General features: G+C 39.0%; 1 protein-coding gene across 5 annotated transcripts in view; it reads right to left on the bottom strand.

The window, feature by feature from the left end:
* Window positions 1–1,087: 1,087 nt before the first annotated feature.
* FHL5 (four and a half LIM domains 5) overlaps window positions 1,088–18,345 on the bottom strand; it is a 44,134-nt gene continuing 26,876 nt past the window's right edge. For all 5 annotated transcript variants that reach the window (XM_084799702.1, XM_084799701.1, XM_084799700.1 and 2 more), the window contains exons 5-6: window positions 14,071–14,257; window positions 1,088–6,856 (exon numbers count right to left, since the gene is read on the bottom strand). In XM_084799702.1, coding sequence (XP_084655828.1) covers window positions 6,693–6,856; window positions 14,071–14,257 — 351 coding nt within the window. In that variant the 3' untranslated portion in view covers window positions 1,088–6,692. The remainder of the gene's footprint in view (window positions 6,857–14,070; window positions 14,258–18,345) is intronic.

Below are 18,345 nucleotides of genomic sequence, written 5' to 3' on the forward strand. Positions count from 1 at the left end.
AGAGATGCCCTTGCTCTTTTCAGGTCTGATCTCCACCCTCTTATCTCTCCTCTTCTACCTTGTTTCCACTCTTCAACCACTACCTCTGTCCATTCAATTTTCCCTTCTGAGAGAGATTTAAGCATCCTCCCTTGGGTCCTCTTTGTTATCTTCTTTGGGTCTGTGCATTGTAGTATGTTTATCCTGTTCTATATGTCAGAAGTCCACTTATAAGTGAGTTCATACCATACGTGTTTTTCTGGGTCTAGGTTACCTTACCCAGGATGATCTTTTCTGGCTCCATCCTCTTGCCTGCAAATTTTATGATTTCTTTTTAATAGCTGACTAGTAATCTCTTGTGTAAAGGTACCACAGTTTCTTTATTCATTCTTCGGCTGAGGGACATCTATGCTGTTTCCAGATTCTGGCTGTTATGAATAAAGCTGCTAGGAATATAGATGAGGAAGTGTCCTTGTATGATGGAACATCCTTTGGGTATATACCAGGAGTGGTATAGCTGGGTCTTGAAGTAGAGCTACTCCCAATTTTCTGAGAAAGCTCGATTGTTTTCCTAAGTGATTATACAAGTTTGCACTTCCCCTACCAGCAATGGAGGAGTGTTTCTCTTTCTTCCCATTCTTCCCAGCATGTGCTGTTATTTTATTTTTTTTCATCTTAGGCATTCTGACAGGTGTAAGATGGAATCTCAGAGTCATTCTAATTTGTCCTTAGTTACTTAGTTACTAAGTACATCGAGCATCTCTTTAAATGCTTCTTGGTTATTCTACTGAGAATTCTCTGTTCAGCTCTGTGTCCCATTTTTCAATTGTGTTATTTTGTTTGTTTGTGTTTAATGTTTTGAGTTCTTTATGTTTTGGATATTATCCCTTTGTCACTATAGGATTGGTTAAAGATGTTGCAATCCTCATCAAAATACCAACACAATTTTTTGCAGAGCTGGAAAGAAAAATTCTAAACTTCATATGGAAGAAACAAAAACCTGGAATAGCTAAAACAACCCTACACAATAAAAAAAAACTTCTGGAGGTATCTCCATCCCTGACTTCACTCTATACTACAGAGCAATAGTAGTAAAGACAACATAGTATCGGTGCAGAAAAAGATAATTTTAAAAGCCTTTATTGAGTCAGTTTACATATCAGAGCATTTACTCACTTTGTGTACAAATACATTTTTACTAGTCTTATAAAATGATATAATTATTACCATGAATCAATTTTTGTTTCACTTTTCCTTTTCTTTGTATGTATTCATTGTACATGCTAACACATGAGGACATTTTCATAGAAGTATGCATGTATGCATATTCCCCTTCATACTGCTATAAATCATATAAAATAATAAAAAATGTTTGTGTGTAGATGCTTTGTCTACATGCATCTCTATGCACTAGCCACATACGAGGGCCCCAGGAGGGCCGAGTGAGTGTTGGATACACCAGGACTAGAGTTACAATTGTGAGCCACCCTGTAAGTGCTGGGTCCTCTGGAGGTGTTCTTATCACTGAGGCATCTCTCCAGTTCCATAAATCAGTTGTAAAGTGTTTTCTTATCCAACAAAGATCATTCTTGTCCATTTATAAGGAAGGGAGGAGGCCAGACAATTAGGAAATTCATGTATCATGGATACCAGCAGAAGAAAGAATGTGAAGGAAAAAAAAAAGAAGCTAACAATAAGTTAACTCCTCACAGCAGTATGGACAGAAATCAGTGATGTTTCTGTTTGCATCTGAGGGATTTCCACGGAAAGCAAAGAGTGATATTAAAATGTAGATATCTAGGCTGAAGGTTTTTTAAAAATATATTTTGGCTCCTTAGAACTTCCTGTAATTATGGTGGATCTTTAATATATAAGAAAAGAATATGTAAGTATTCACTGAAGTTCAGTTTTAACCTATATTTTTAGGAATGCCATTTTTTTTTAACCACCACTTTCTTTTTCCTCCTTCCCCTTCTTTGTCCACACTCCTTAATTTATTTTCTCCCCAAGACCTTGAGGTGGAGCTACTGGGAAAACATTGCAGACACAGCTCAGGAATTAAAGATAAAACCACAGCATTCAGTATGCATCCCTCCACACTCATCAAATTAGATTTTCCATTCTGACCACGGCAGGAATAACATTTAATGTCTCTGTGTCACTGAGTAAATTTCTGCTGAGCTCATTAATGTTTTACTTGGTCAAAAAAATCTATTGTAGCCATCCACTCTAAGTTCATGGCCATTACTGGGACAATAGGTTACCAAAACACTCATTTCCTCTAATGTGGGCTATAATTCTATCAAAGTGTGCTGTCTTTCTCCAACCACAGATGGGCCAGTCCTATCACTACAGATACACGCAAACTCTGGTTTTTCTTTAACTTAAACTTTGAGCCTGATCCTTTTGGTTCCCCGCCCCCCCCCTTTTCTGATTTCCAATTTTTGAAATAATCTTTCTACCTCAATTATTCTAGAATATACCTGATCCTAAAGCTAGTCAATCGAAGGCATTCAGAATTGCTCTAATTCTAGTAAAGAAATTCTCTAATTATTTCTGGATGCATTTTTGGAGGCCATCTAAGAAGGCACATGAATGGATCCCCAGGAGCTAGAGCCACAGGCACCGCGGAGTGACTGGACTTCAGTGTGACGTGCCCAACTCCATCCTCTCTGAGCATAGTGTGCGCTTTCAACTGCTGAGCCATCCCTTCAGCCCCCGCACAGTTTTTTGATGGTGAAGCTATATGACGTGTCCTGGTAGTTTAATGATAGGTGAAGTTTCAATGTTTCCTGGGGGGAAAAGCTCAGGATGAAGCCAATGTTCCTAGCCACCATAACATCCAGGGATAGATTGACTCTAATAGAAGAAACAGTACTTGAAGATAAAAGGTCATAAATTTTAACTCTCATGAATCTCATATAAATAGCATGACTTTTCAAAAATCATTAATAATAAAACCTAGAAATGCTTATTTAGAGATATTTTTCCAAATATTTATTGGTTCAAGCATTAAACGAATTTATTATCTAAAGCAATTATGGAATGAAACAGTATTGATTTGGAAAAGTTTTGTGGTTACAAAAGCTTTGATTTCAATAAAATAAACAAGAGCTTAGCACTACCGAGAGTTTTAGCACTGCCTCCAACTCAGAAAAAAAATAGTGAAAGATTCTGATATATGGAAGAAATACCTTTCTAAGGTAAGCTACTCCTCTGATCTCAGAGTAATTAGGAATAAAATTTTTTTTTAAAAAATTTAGTAGTCTTTTAAACCTGACCACTAGAAAAAGAGTCAGGCAACACATGGTGTAGTAAGCATAAAGGCATCTGGTTTGGATCAATACTTAAAGTATTTTTCTATTCATGCCATGAAATGATACCCAAATGTAGTAATTTATATGTTGTAAAAATTATAAGGCAGGAAGCGTGAAACAGAAGTAGAAATACTGAAGAAGTTAGTCTCTATCTGTTGTGTTTACAGCACATATAATGTAATAAATAAATCTCCAAAATCCATTTTACGAATATCCACCATGTGAAGTGTACATTTGTTTAACATAAGAAATGTCTGAAAGCCACAATTTATAAGACAAAAAGCTGTATTGTGTCAGCTACAGATATTAAATATCTATTAAAGTGTTAGGGAATAATTTATATGCTCAGTTAAATATAACCATATCATAGTGTAAAATTTATTCTTAAATTTAACACATGAAGAACAATGTCAGTATGTCAAGCACTTTAAAAAGTATTTTACTCTTACATTAAAAAGTGATGTTACTAACATCAAAAATGCTTTAAGGCTGATTTTTCATGTTGGCATTTTGCAGTGGCTTTTTAATGAAGGCCATTTGTGCTCAGAGGCATGCATTTTTCACCCTGACTGATCTCTTTTGCTGCAATGTATAATGTCATGTTCCTAAAGTCATAATGGCTGAGTTTTGAATCCCTGCTTGTGACATGATCACGTCTCGGTTATCCACTGGTGTTAATTTGTCTTAGTAAAGGGTTTGAATGGTTTTGCCAGTTAGAACTCAAACTCTTAAGGCATCATACTCATTTCTCTTGAAGGAGAACATCCTCTTTTTTTTTTTTATCAACTTCAACTCTAAATATAACAATATAAAATATTTTGATGTGTTGGTGTGTATACTCATCTACAACAGCAAACTCATCTCTAGCCTTGAATTTCCTTCTGTTTGTCCTCCCACTTTTGCAGCCACTAACAACGTGCACGTGAGGAGCAGGAGGAAACCTAACTATTGGACTCCTGCCCTCTCTGGTCCTATCCCCTCACCATGTACACATACATTTACAGCTATCTAACTGTCCTTGAACACTGTCATTGCCTTTTTACGTCCTAGCCAAGAACACCCGTAACTTCCATGGCCCGTTATACGCATGTGCGTGCACCTTTTGTCTGACGCTTACTGTTTTTTCTTCCTCTGACTTTTGCTTGTACACTACCACGTCTCCCTGCTCCATAGCATCGCAGCGCAGCGGCTTCCACATCATCTGCTGAGACTTGCTTCTGACTACTTCCCTGCGCATGCGGATGCCACCCAGAAGCATGGATGTCCACTCTATACTGAGGCAGCCCATTCCACTTTTTAGTAAGCCAGTTAAGAGAATTTTTCTGTTTATAAATCAAATAAATTCGGTCATCTTTGTGTCACTGCAAAGAAGCCTTTCTTAGCTTTTGCATAAGACTGTTGTGTCTACAGCGGTACTTTTATTAAGCATCAGGGAAGAGTTCTTGGCAAGTGACTACCAGGTGCATGACATTTATTTCTGGTCAGCGCACATTCGATATATATTTGGTGACTAAGGAATATCAAAATAGATAAGTATTTTTATATATTTCTGACATATGCTTAGAAAATGATAATAAGATGCTTATCTAGCAAGTGGTTCCATGCATTTAATTGTTAAGATTAAATGCAAGGGATGTATCTCAGTGGTAGAGTCCTTGCACAAAATGTGTACAGTCCTGGGTTTTATCTCTAGTACCACAAAAAACATTTAATGCAATCTTCACCAATTCATCTCCACATACTACAACAAACGCCTAAACTTTGTGTTTGTTTGAGCAGAAAATATCATGTGTTACATGTTTATCTGTAATTGGCTAATGGAGACAATGCCATATCTTGTACACACACATGCACACACAGAAGCACGCAGGCATGTACACACACACACACACACACACACACACACACACACACACTGAAGAATTCAGATTTCTTTTTCTTTTTGAATTCAGATTTCTAAAGATGTAAATGCCTTGTTTTCTAGATCACAGATCAGCATGTTTAGTTTCACCTGTGCAATCTCATTTAATGTAAGAAAGTACTAATTGACCTGCACATCCCAATGTTAATATAAGAAAATATCTTGCCCACTGTTAATTCAAAAGTACAATTGTGATTTTCCAATTGTGTATGTGGTCTGACCTTCTATTAGTTTCTCAAAATTCTTAACATCCCCGGACATCCCTTGTATTTTACACTATTTTAACTGTTGTGTAAGGAATTTTAATTGGATCTCTGGTGATGCCATTTTAACCGTTTTCATCTTGCATAGCCTTTTATTCTATGTATCTTAGAATCTTAACATTTAAAGCTCCCACACTAGTCTGAAAGTCAACATATTACTACATCCAAGAGAGTGTTTCTCCTGACCTTTCTACAGATGAGTCTCTGAAGCCCAGGCTATAACTGAGCACTGAAAAAACAGACTGTGTTCCATTGAAAGAAAAGGTGTTTGTCTGATGGCAGAATTTCTGCTAAATTTCCTGTGTGATAGGATAAATGTCAATCTGTGGGCTGGAGCTTAGGGTTTGGAAGTCCTGGTCATGCAGCTGACTAGGGCCCTAGGGTGGTCTGGCTTTGGGACAACTGGGTGGTGCAGGCATAGAAGAAGGGGGAGGGCTTCTCTGCAGCCCACTTTGTTGTATTGTGCTCGTTTGCAGGTCCTGAATTACCAGCAGTGAATTATTATTTTTAAGTTATTGCTTTTGCTATGTTTCCTTAAAGCCCCCCTTTTATGTCTGACCATTAATCATCTATGTAATTTTTGAAGGCAAAATGCATGAAGTTTAGAAATAATTATGCATTCTATTATGCCTTAGATATCTGGATGAAAGTCATGTTCTAACATTTAACTGACTCCCTAACATCCATTTTCATGAGTGAAAATTTAATGATCTATTTACTTTAAAGTTTTGCCTTTGAGGACAACAAATTATTCTGGTTAGAGTCACTTAAAAGAACAGAGTCTGTAAGCATTTAGAAAAGACATTGTGGCTCTGAAAGTACAATTCATCTAAAATGTGTGAAATCCATGCTTAGTTTTTCCTAGGTCGAGAGGATGCCCATTGTACTTCAGTATAAAGGTACTATAGTTGTCCAATTCCATTGACTAAGGGGGCAGCTGGCGGTGGAAGTCTTACATATGAGGAAAATCCACAGTTTTGGTTTTTGATTCTTATTCAGTCCTTGTGAACAAAAATTCTGTTAGAATTCTGTGATTTTTGTGTGCCCCTTATTATAGAGTTCAATTATAAAGTGTGCTAAGCCTTTTCTGCTGTTTACCTCATATTATACTGCTTGCTAAATGCAAATGAAAATAATATTAGTGCCACTGAATTCCAGATTTAGTGAGAGCAAAGGCAAAGTGGATTTCAGGTGGGGAAAGAGTGTCTCTTTCTACACATTAGTGTCTGCTCCAGAGCCACACTTGCGGCAGAAGATTTCCATGTTCTGGGTCAAGAATCCTTCACCCACCAAGGAGACAGAGCACTTTCCACAGTTGAAGCACTCGCTGTGCCACTGGCGGTCTTGAAAGCAGATGAACTTGGCACCTCTGAGACCTGTAAAGGAATTGGAGGTAAAGAGTAATCCATTCTTTCAATGACCAAATTGAGAAGACAACCAAACCTCTAGAAACCACTGAATGGAGTGGTGAGCATGGCCATGCAAATATAAATAACTCCCACAGGATGTGGCCCTCTGGCCTCATGCCCAACTGAGAATTTCAGCCACATAAGATTCCTAGCTCAATTTTTCTGAAATCTAAGGAAGTGAAATCACACATTGATTGTTTTAAAAACTGCTTTGGGGAGGAAGCAGATGAAAACTGTTCAAGATAGTTAAACTACAGTGCAGTGGGGAGGTGGAAGCCCACAGTATCCAAACATGAATGCATTTTGCCCTGTTCTCACTGGGATCAAGTTTTCTTAGCTGCAAATGAAAACACAATGAAAGGAATGTGTACTGCAGAGCCTGGGGCTTCCTGTTTTAATGACCTTCTTTCTCATTTTTTATGCTTAAATTTACTTGGAGTAAGTCCTGTTTTGGGAGGTTTGAGGCACAATTTTCCTAAGACGTGAGTCAAGAATTTCTTCTAGTCTATCATAAAGTCATTCTACAGTAACAGTTTTAGTACTTTGCGCCTCAGCAGCTTCATCTCAGAGTTCTAATGTAAATGGAGGAGTCTTTTAACTATAGATACCAGGTCATCAAATTCAGAGATGGATTCCAAGAAGGCCTTCTGTTGGGGGGTTGGTCTGATGCTATGTATTCTGATGCTAATTACTGGCCCCCAAGATCTAGTTGCCATCCAGATGAACACGTTATCTCGTACACCTGTCCTTTTTGTGTAAACTTTGCTCTACATATTTAAAGTTGATTGGTTAAAAAAAGCTGCAACTTGGGGTTTGGCAGAAAAGAGAGAGGCAGAGTCTGAGGTTTGCAGGCCTGGGGTCAGGGGTCCATGAGGCAGAGGGGAGAGGAAGAAGAAAGAAAGAAAGAAAGAAAGAAAGAAAGAAAGAGGAGGTAATCATGGCTTAGCCTGGAAAGACTCACATGACCAGATCATCAAGGATGGAGGAAAGCAGCTGAGATGAAGAACATTAGCAAGTGTTTTGGGATAAGGATGGAAAGTTGCCTAGATAGGAATAATTAAAGCAGATGGCCTGTGATGGGGGCTGGTAAGTGATCAGGATAGAGGGTTAATATCTGCCCAGTCCCAGGTAAAGTGAGGCTATTCTAAAATGCAGCATGTATCTGTGACTTTATTGATTATGATAGTGGGTTAGATAATACCGCCATAATAATTATAGGCTAATTTAATAATAAACATTATTAGAATTTTTAAAATATCTTCTACAAGAGCCTTCAGCCCCCATCACAACATTGGCTTTACTTGAGACAAATTAGTTTTTACAGCACTCACTGAAACACTGACCCTGTCAGTGTAATATAATTTCAGGACTTACCTCAACAAACTTATGTTGAGTAGTTGTAGAGAAAAAGGAAAGTTCTAGAAGCTGGGAAGTGATTGGAATGTTACAGGTTAGTTCTGTTCATTTCCCCTGACAAGTTGTCACCAAGTAATGTTTCTGTTATGGATTACTGGTGACTTGTTTATCACTTATGGAGTGATAAAAGTATATCTTGTGCTGATCCACATGCATCAGCTAATTCTCTTATGAGATAATGAAGAACAAAGTGTTACTATGAATCTACTTCAGATAAGTTCTCTGAAAATGATAAGAGACTTTTATGTAAGATTTTTTTCATTTAAAAATGCTCATATATATGTCTGTGTGCATTGTGTTCATGTATGTATAGGTGACTGAGGATGCCAGACAAAGACATCAGATCCATTGGTACTGCATTTACAGGTGGTTGTGAGTTAACAATATGGATGCTAGGATTTGAACTCTGGTCCTTATGACTGAGCCGCAAGTACTCTTAACCACTGAGTCATCTCTCCATCTTTATACAGAGTTTAGCTCATAAAGAAATTAAGACCCTGTTAAGTTTCAAACCTGGGACAAATGGTTGAGATGCCCACTTAATATATCAAAATGGACTGGGCCTCCAGGTTCTCCCAGCATCCCTCAGTCCATATCTGTTTCAGGGAATTGCTGAGATACTCTGCCTTCTCCCCTGAACTCTCCAGCCCAGGGTATCTTCCCTTTGTAATCCAGATATTTTGATTACCCACCTCTTTGTGTACATCTGCTGCTGTACTTGCTTCCCCTCTTTCTCCTCTCCTTCTCTCTCTCCTCACTAGGCTCAGAGTTATCATACATGCTGGACTCTCCCAGATGCCCCTGCTTCTGGCTATGATCTGTCTTTTACCTACAATAAACTTTCTCCTCCATCATATCCAGGAGCAGTCATGTCCTTTCCTTTCCTTTTTACTTGTTTTTTTAAAACTCAGATACAACTTTCTTTTCTTTATTAAGCACGTAGCTTGTGCATCCATGATAGCATTACCATTATCTTATATTAAGAGTAAACTGGTAATATACTGTCCCGCCTAGTGTTCTGCCTATGTCTACTTAACAGAAGCTTGAGTAGGCAGAGAGGAGGAAGCTTTGAGAAAGTGTTCCATAATATCCAGCTGTAGGAAAACTGTAGGGCATTTCTTAACAACTGATTTGTGTGTGAGGGCCCAGTCCATGATGGGTGATATCATTCATGGGATTGTCGTTCTGGGTACTATAAGAAAGTAGGCTGAGCAAGCCAGTAAAAGTACCCTCCACGGCTTCTGCATCAATTCCTGCCTCTAGGTTCATGTCCTCTGAGTTTCTGTCCTGAATTTCTTTGATGATAAACAGTGACATAGAAGTATAAGTCAGAATAAATCTTTTCTTCCCAACTTGCTATTTGTTCGTGTTTTTTATTGCAGCAATAGAAACCATAACCAAGATATGTGCCAGTTAACTAAAAATTTTAAGCTTTAATAAGATAACTGTAAGAATAAGGTGCTGTGGACACACAAATAATCTCTCTCAATAAAAGAAATTATTGAATGTGTAGGATTTTGATGCCTATGAGTTATTCTCGATTTTATTAGAAAGCCATATACAAGTGGCAAATGTAAAAGTAATTATAGAATTCTAAAGAAGAAAATTGAGGCATCTAACAGTAGGATGCTAAGGTCTGACCCAACCCCTGAGGTGTTGGTAAATTGTTCAGATTCTGTTGTGTTTACTTCTTTAGGTCACCAGGGTGATTTGCAGCAACAAAGTCTTTTAGGAAACTGATCCACTGCTGGGTGTGGTAGCACAGGCCTTTACTCCAAGGACTTGGGAGGCAGAGGCAGGCAGATCTATGTGAGTCCAAGGCCAGCCTAGTCTACTTACTCAGTATACACCGAGACCCTGTCTCAAAAAGAAAAAGGGCAGGGTGGGAGGGCGGAGAAGCAAGGAATTTTTGACACCTGTTTCATCTGGCTCCATTTGTAAGTGATGACCCAATAAAATAAAAGGTAGCATTTGTTGAGTCCTAGAGTTTGTCACTCTCCAGTCTAAGCCCCAACATGTGAATATAGGCATTGTTCAACTTTCATAGAGTAGATATTAGCATCTTCTTCAGTTTGTAGGCATACACTGAGTAACAGTGAAGTTGAGCCACTCACTTAAGGCCACCAGCTGGCAAGATCTGACTCAATCTCTGCAGTCTGGCCTCACAGCCCATGCTATTAACCTCACTAAATTAACTTTATCTTTGCGACTACCATAAGCACAACCATTCATGCTTTCTTCTGTAGAAACTTAGCACTAGAAGTTTCCTTTTCTCTAAATAAAAATAAATGAGAGGAAGTTACTACATGGTCCTTTCCGACTCTTTTTGTAGATATGGCAAACGTGGGCTTCCTCTAGGGGAGTTATTTACCAGTAGTGACACAGTAGCTACCAACGCAGTCAGAAACAAGGTCTGTTCAGAGTACTTTTACTACATCAAGCTGCTTCCTCTAATTTAGATAGTTCAAGAGGTAGTGAACATCTTAAAAGAGCAAAGATACTTGTAGTTACACATTTTAAATTTTATCCTTCTACTCATGTATATGTGTGCCTTTCAACTCTCATCAACGAAGCTTCTCTTTGGAAGCCATTGGAAACCATTACAGGAAGCCACAACTGGACAAAATGCAGAAATCAATGGATGATGTGGACCCAGCCCCAATAGTTACATCTATAGCCAACTCTTGCTCTTAAATTATCAGAGGATATCTTTGAAGAGGGAGTGAATGGTGAAGCATGTGAGATGGTGTCTCCTAGAGAAAGCTGCATTAACAAGACCTAAATAATGACACTATAGATAGATTCAGAAAGGGACAAATCTCTCTGATTCCACCACTAGACAAATAATCAATGGTTGCTGAGTTAGGAAGTGTTGGCCTTTCCCAGGGATTACCAGTTCAAAATGATCATGCCTGACAACATACACATACAACAACAGAAACAGACTCAATAGGTTGTACTTACTCTGTGTGTGTGTGTGTGTGTGTGTGTGTGTGTGTGTGTGTGTGTATTTGTGGTGTGCAACAATGAAAGGAAAAGTGACTATCAAATTGAGCAAGAGGAGGAAATGGGAGAAGCTTGAGAAGGGGAAATGGGAAGGGAGAAAGGGAGGAAAGTGAAGGGAAGGAGTGATGTAATTATATTTTAATGAAAAATAAGACAAAAACAAAATAATATGTGTAATTAGTTCAAATGAAGCCAACTCACTAGTAAATTACATGCAACAACCTCTCCGTAGATTTAGTTAATACAGGATACTATACTAAAAGCATTCCAACATAAATAGTGTCTCTTAAATTTAATGTTGAAGGAGCCAGATAGATCAAGGGCACCTACAGAATCAACTAACCTGGGCCCGTCGGGACTCACAGAGGCTGAAGCACCAATGAAGGAGCATGTATGGGTTAGTCCTAAGCACCCCCTACACACATGTAACAGGTGTGAATCTTGCTCATCATGTGGGTCCCCTAACAACTGGAGCAATGGTTGTCTCTGACTCTGTTGCCTGTCTTTGGATCCTGTTCCCCTAACTGGGCTGCCTGTCTACCCAAAAGAAGATGTGTCTACTCTTACTGCAACTTGATATGCTAAGGGGGATTGATAACCATAAGAGGCCTTTGCTTCTCTGAGGAGAAAGGAGTGGGGAGTCAGGGAAGGGGAGAGGGAAGGACTATGATGAGAGGAGAGAGAAGATGCTGTTACCAAGATGTGAAGTAAGTGAACAAATAAAATAATGAAAAAATTCTCTTAAAAATGATATTAGAATGAGCTTGAAGTTTTTTCAGGCATTACAGTCTTAAGACAATCCTTAGAAATTCCTAGATTGACTTTTCTCATTTAAATACTATCACATTTAGATGGTTTTCAGTCTGGTCTTTTGTTTTCTGTTTTTGTGTAAAGAAAGTGTTGGTTTCTGTGTATACTGAGTAAAGCCTGATGACCAGGAACACCACTTAGGCACATGGTCTCTCATGGATCAGAATTGATCTCCATCAAGTTAAGGGCTTGCATAGGCTCTGTGAGGTCACCATTGACTGCTATATTTCTCTAAGAGTTGCAAAAATATTTTTGAATTATTCAACATTGTAATTTTCTCACCACTGGGCCATTTTCTAGCCCAATTCAAATGATATTAGAGACGGTTGTGATGCATGGCTTTCCTAAGGAGACTTACTACTGGTGCTCTGGAACATCAGGACGAGCACAGTGGTTAGTTAGGAGCACATGCTCAGCAGCCCAGGAGTCTGGAACTGTTCATGTGAGACCTTGTAAGAGCCAAGGAGGTAATATAGGTGGATGGCAGAAGTGGAGTGTGAGGAACAAAGAGGACCTGGCCTTGCAGCAGGCCAGCCTCTTTACTGCTCAAGAGAATGACTTGGGGAGTATGAAGGCAACCTAAGTTTCCGTGGTGAGGTCTTAATTTGCTTTTAGTTGCAACAATGCATTTTATATTAGTCCCCTCCCCATACTGCTAATTAAATATCGGCCAAATAAAACCTGTCTGCTGGTCAAACACTTACATTGTGGACCAGTGCTGAAAAACATCGTGCCCCTGTATGGACAAAATGGGATTGTGCTTAATCTAGAGACCACTTCCTCAAAGTTTAGCTTAGCAGAGAAAATACTTTCTTTCATTTGAAAATGAGGATAGATTCAACATACACACTCAAACACATGCACACACACGAGAGGGGGAGGGGGAGAGAGAGAGAGAGAGAGAGAGAGAGAGAGAGAGAGAGAGAGAGAGAGAGAGACAGACAGACAGACAGACAGACAGACAGACAGACAGAGACAGACAGAGACACAGAGAGAGAGGCAGACAGACAGACAGAGACAGAGAGACAGAGAGAAAGATTGATTTGAGGTTGAAGCTGGAAAGAGAATAACCTTTAATCTGGTGTTAGTCAATCTGAGCATAAAAATGAATTATGATCTAAGAATGCTGGCACCAGAAAGTGGAAATACAGTTCTGTCACATTATTAATGACAATAAATTGTGGAAGGATAGCTGCTGGGTTTCTCCAGTTTCATGCTGGCTTCAGCCTCTTTACCACAGGATTAACATTTTAAATATGGTTCTGAGAAAAAACATAACGCACTCTTCCAACACTGTGTGAGAAGCTACTTTGCCTGCATTGATTTATCATTACGTTATTTTTCAAATCACGTCTCATGTACTTTGTTTCTTTAGTAGAATACGATATTGTTTTCTTTCATAATCAAACGTTGCTGCAAATGATTACAGGAAAAGAAGTGAAGCATTTGTTAAAAGCGTCTTAAAAAGAAATTCAATTAATTCCTGTTCTGTGTTATTCTAATTACAGCTTTGACTATTTTACAAAGAGTTGGATTTAATGAAAACCTTTTGTGTTTTAAATATTTGGCTTTTGTTAGAAAGTAGGATTCTGATTTAATACTACCCCTTCTGCCCTCTCAATTCATCAAAGTGTCTCAAATTTGGCCTCCTTGTTAGAGACTTCTCTGACCTCTTAGATTACCCATTTTTCTGCCTTGCAATATCACTATCCTTAGAAACTGTGCCAATGGGTTTAGCACTTACTTTTTAAAGTTTCTATACACTGTCATTTCCTTGAGGGGTCCATGTAAAATTTAAATTTATAAGTGAGTATTACTTGGGTTTATGTCAGAAGGAAATGTAATTGAAAAAAATTCCATGTTTTTTTGTATTTCCTAAATTTACTAGGCAGCATTTTACGTAGTTCTAACTGCATTATGGTGGAACCATACTGAGCTGAGGCACTTACCAGTGATGGGCTTGGTGCAGGCTACACACTTTTTGGCATAAAGATGGTTGTAGCAATCCAGGCAGAATGGGAAATCATCCCTTGACATAAATGCCTCTTCACAAAGCTCTTTCCTGCAGCCGCTGCACAGAAAACACTCTTTATGCCATATTTGGTCACGGAAGGTTATCCCACCAGAGGTTATCACCTGCCAAAACATCAGGAGGATGGCATGAGTGTGGGTACCCTTGTAATTCAGATGGTCATACGCTTCTCTGGTCCCACACTCAGTGCTCTGAACTCTGGACCACATTGCATTAGGATGCTTGCTTTCTTGAAAGTGTTTGTTAGTTTTCTAAAAACCTTAAAAATGAAAATGTGTCTAATTTTCTTAAAGAATGGATCATAAAAGAGACCAAACCATCTTGGACCTGGGAGATCATAGAGGAAGCTGGTGCTTCATTTACTTCATCTTCCTGTTAGCTTCTTCTTATTTTTTTTATCTTCAAAGGTCTTTTGCTAGGGCTGACGTAGTTCTGCCCTACATACTTAATGTCAATATCTGACCTTGAAGAATGCTGGGAAACAATACAACAAAACCAAAGCCGCAGTACTTTTCTTGAAAGCTTCACAGCGTGTCTGAGAACACTGAGAAGTGGAGGTCCTGGGTGGAGCTGGTGAGCAGCATCACTGTGTGAGCAAGGACTCATTTTTTACCCCATCTTCAGTACTAGATTAAGGATGGATGGCTCTTTCAACACCTCTGCATGGCAGAGACGTGGTCCTTCTGGACATGAACAGTCCTTGAGTGTTGGACGACAGGGTACTTGCTATGGCTACTGAAAGGTAGCATTGACACTTGCACATACTCTACCGTCGGTGGCAGAGCCATGTTGGAGGGCCATGCTAATATTGTACTTTGATCAGGAAAGTGCTTGAAACTAATGGGTGATGTTTCAACCTCAGGTTTCCAGTGATGTACACAGTTTAGATTTCTTGTTCCCACATAAAAGCTGGGCATGAAATCACAGCCTCTGTAACTGTATGCTGAGTCTCAGATGCTTATTAGTTCATTTTGCTTGTGTAGTACTGGGGATTGAACCCAGGGCCCCATGCATGCATGCCAGGAGGACATTTTACAACTTAGCTAACCCAAGTGACATGCTTTTTAAAAAGGGTTCAATCTTTGTGTAATTTTAAAGGTTGAAACATCTTTATTGAGAATTAAGTTGATACATACTAGTTAAGTCTTTCTGTGTAGCTATATCACCATCACTGTTTCTTTCATATTCATGGATGTTGACCTCATAGAGCAGATGAAAAAAACTGGAATACATTCCTATTTCTTACAAAGACTAGGGAAATGTGACATTGAAGATATAACGAAACTACAGATCTGTATCAATTTTACTAGATGTTAAAAATGCAACCCTACTTTAAGCTGTCTGTGCTGTCTAACACAAACTGTCTATCAGATAGTTTTTTTTGGGGTAAATATTCTAAATACACTTTAACCTTATATCAAATTTATCAGAAACTACATATATTTGGTATGAGTCACATTTTCTATTAGTAAAAAAGTATACTATTCTGTCCTTAGTAAGTAAGGGAGAAGCACAGTTGAGAAGCACAGTTGTGTGTGTGAAGCAAAGTGATTTAAACACCTCGGACTGACTTCCAATGCCCCTCAGCAGGCACAGGCAAAATCATGTTTCCTTTGATATCTTTGGACAAATGATTTGTAGGCAGAGCTTAAAAGATCAGAAGCTTGAAAAATGGATTTTCAGAAAAATAATTTATCCCAAAGCTCTGGAACATTTGGGGAAAAAAGTTTACCCGTGATTATATTCTTTTTGAAGAAGTAGGCAGCGAAGAGGAAATCTAATATCTAAGTCTGGTCTGACCACTGACTCAGAACAAGTTCCTTCTCTGACAATGTGGAGACAGTAATGATACATGTGTCTCTCCGTGTGTAAGTATGTGTACACATGCATGTGTGTGTATCTGTAATGTGTATATGAGTGCGCATGTGTGTATGCTTCTGCAGGTGTGTGTCTGTGTGTATTTCTGTGTATATGTCTGTGTACACATGTGTGTCTGTGTACATGAGTGTTTCTACATGTGTGTCTCTGTGTGTATGTATATACACATGCATGTCTGTCTTTGTGCATAAGTGTGTGTGTATGTATGTATGTGTGTGTGCATGTGTGTGTGTCTGTGTACATGAGTGTGTGCTTCTACCTGTGTGTTTCTGTGTGTATGTGTGTACACATGCATGTGTTTCTCTGTATGTGTGTGTACACATGCACGTGTGTCTGTGTGCATGTGTTTCTGTATGTGTGCAGGTATGTGTTTCTGTGTATGTGTGTGTTCGCATGCATATGTGTGTGTGTGTTTGTGTAGAGGCTGGAAGTGTGTCTATTGCTATCCACCTTAGTTTTTGAGGAAGCCTCTCTCACTGAACTTTGAGTTCTTCATTTGATCTGGTCTGGCTCTGGTTGTAGATTTGTGCCACTGGGCGCCCCTTTTATATGGGTCCCGGGGATCTGACATCATCCTTGTATAGCAAACGCTTTCCCACAGTGCCATCTCCTCAGCCTGACAGTACAGAACAGTTATAGAACCGAAGGATGCATGTAACTCTATGTGTAGTTTGAAGAATTGAATTTCAAGTGCTCACAGGTTGAGTTACCAGTTTCTTAGTAGAAAAGTCTAATGTAACAAAGTAAAACTGATGGGGGAAAAATTTAAAGACCTGCATGCAAGAAGCTTGGTTTTATTTAAGCAAAGTTTTGTTTCTGGATTGAATTGAAAAGAAGCTCTTTCTTTAGCTTTGATCACAACCGTTTATGTCTAGATTTTCTTAAGGAGTGTGTAGCTTAAAAATTAAACAAAAAACAATCTGAGACATTTTCTGTCTACAACCCAAGAAGAGAACTTCACATGCTCCTAATGACTGTAAATCCTATCCTCCATGTTGCCACAGTTTCCCACAGCCTGGACATCTTGAGTCTTTACAGCAGCATCAAAAGGAAGGTTCTACTTGACCAGTAAATTACCCCATACTTCCACAAGTTTCATTAATATTTCAGCCTAAGCTGAGACCTGTGACAGCTGTGACCTGTGATAAGCCTGCTCGTTTGTTTCCAGCATGTGGTGTAAACGCCGCTGACTCTAGTGAGCCAGGACACTTCTTTTGTCACGTGGTCATGACACGGGGTTTGATTGTTGCTTGTATCATCATTTTCTAAGTCAGGATTTCTGGAAAAGTAACAGAGGCTTTCAGGTATTGGACGATTTCCTGTCTGGCTACTGTTCACTGTAGCTTTCAGTTACCATCATGACACAGTTTAATACGTGTAACTTTGAAAAGTGTATTTGTTACTTTGTTCCATAGGCAACACTGGTATCAGCAATACAAGCAGAAAATTGCTATAAGGATGTGCACGTATGTACATGCTTGTGTATGCATCTGGAGAAAATGTAATGACCCTTTCTTTCAGCTGTCCAAATGCAAATTCGCAAGTACTTTGAAGATAGCAGTTAAGACAGTCAATGGATCACATTATTCAGGCGCCAGTGTGCCAATCCACTGTGATGATCCAGTGTTCTCCTCTAATTCACCATGTCATTTAAAACTCACCATGCTTCATGTGTCAAGGATTCCTTCAGGAATATCATCATATATTTTATGAAATACAGACAAGCCTCATTGAGATGATGCACAAGAGCTGCTTTTCACATAAAAGTATGGAGGATGAAATGTTAAGCCATGTTTTTTCTTAGAAAAAAAAATGACTTTTCACTACTGGATCGAGTGCTTTGAATGGGAGAATGAGTGAGAAGGTGATTCCTTTTGTGCTGGAGTGGGAAGGGAAGGGATTCACAGCTATTCGACTTTTTATGTCCTCACACCGTCTGAATATCTCTCATGATCTGTCACCTCTGTAAGCCTAGCAATCTCCTCCTTGAAAACACGGAGCCCCAAGACTGGAAGAGATTGTAGTTACTAGAAAGCGATAGGCAGCTTTCCTAGTGTCATGCTCCCTTCAGCTTCTCTGAGGGGCAAATCTGGATTTTTCTGAAACAATATGAAATAGATCAAAATTGTTTTCTAGGAAGCAAACAGAAATGCACCTGTCCCAGAACAAAGTCTCCATGAAGTAGTGCCTGGGGCTGGGAGGTCAAGTTACCTGTGTGTCACTGAGTTTCAGATCCAGGGTCTAAGATGAAATTTTATTGCTCCCAAAGAACAGTAAGTCATCTTCATTATGACAGTTCTAGTTTGGAATGTGT

This window comes from Acomys minous (genome assembly GCF_964271855.1).
Source record: "Acomys minous genome assembly, chromosome: 1".
Lineage (NCBI taxonomy): Eukaryota > Metazoa > Chordata > Mammalia > Rodentia > Muridae > Acomys > Acomys minous.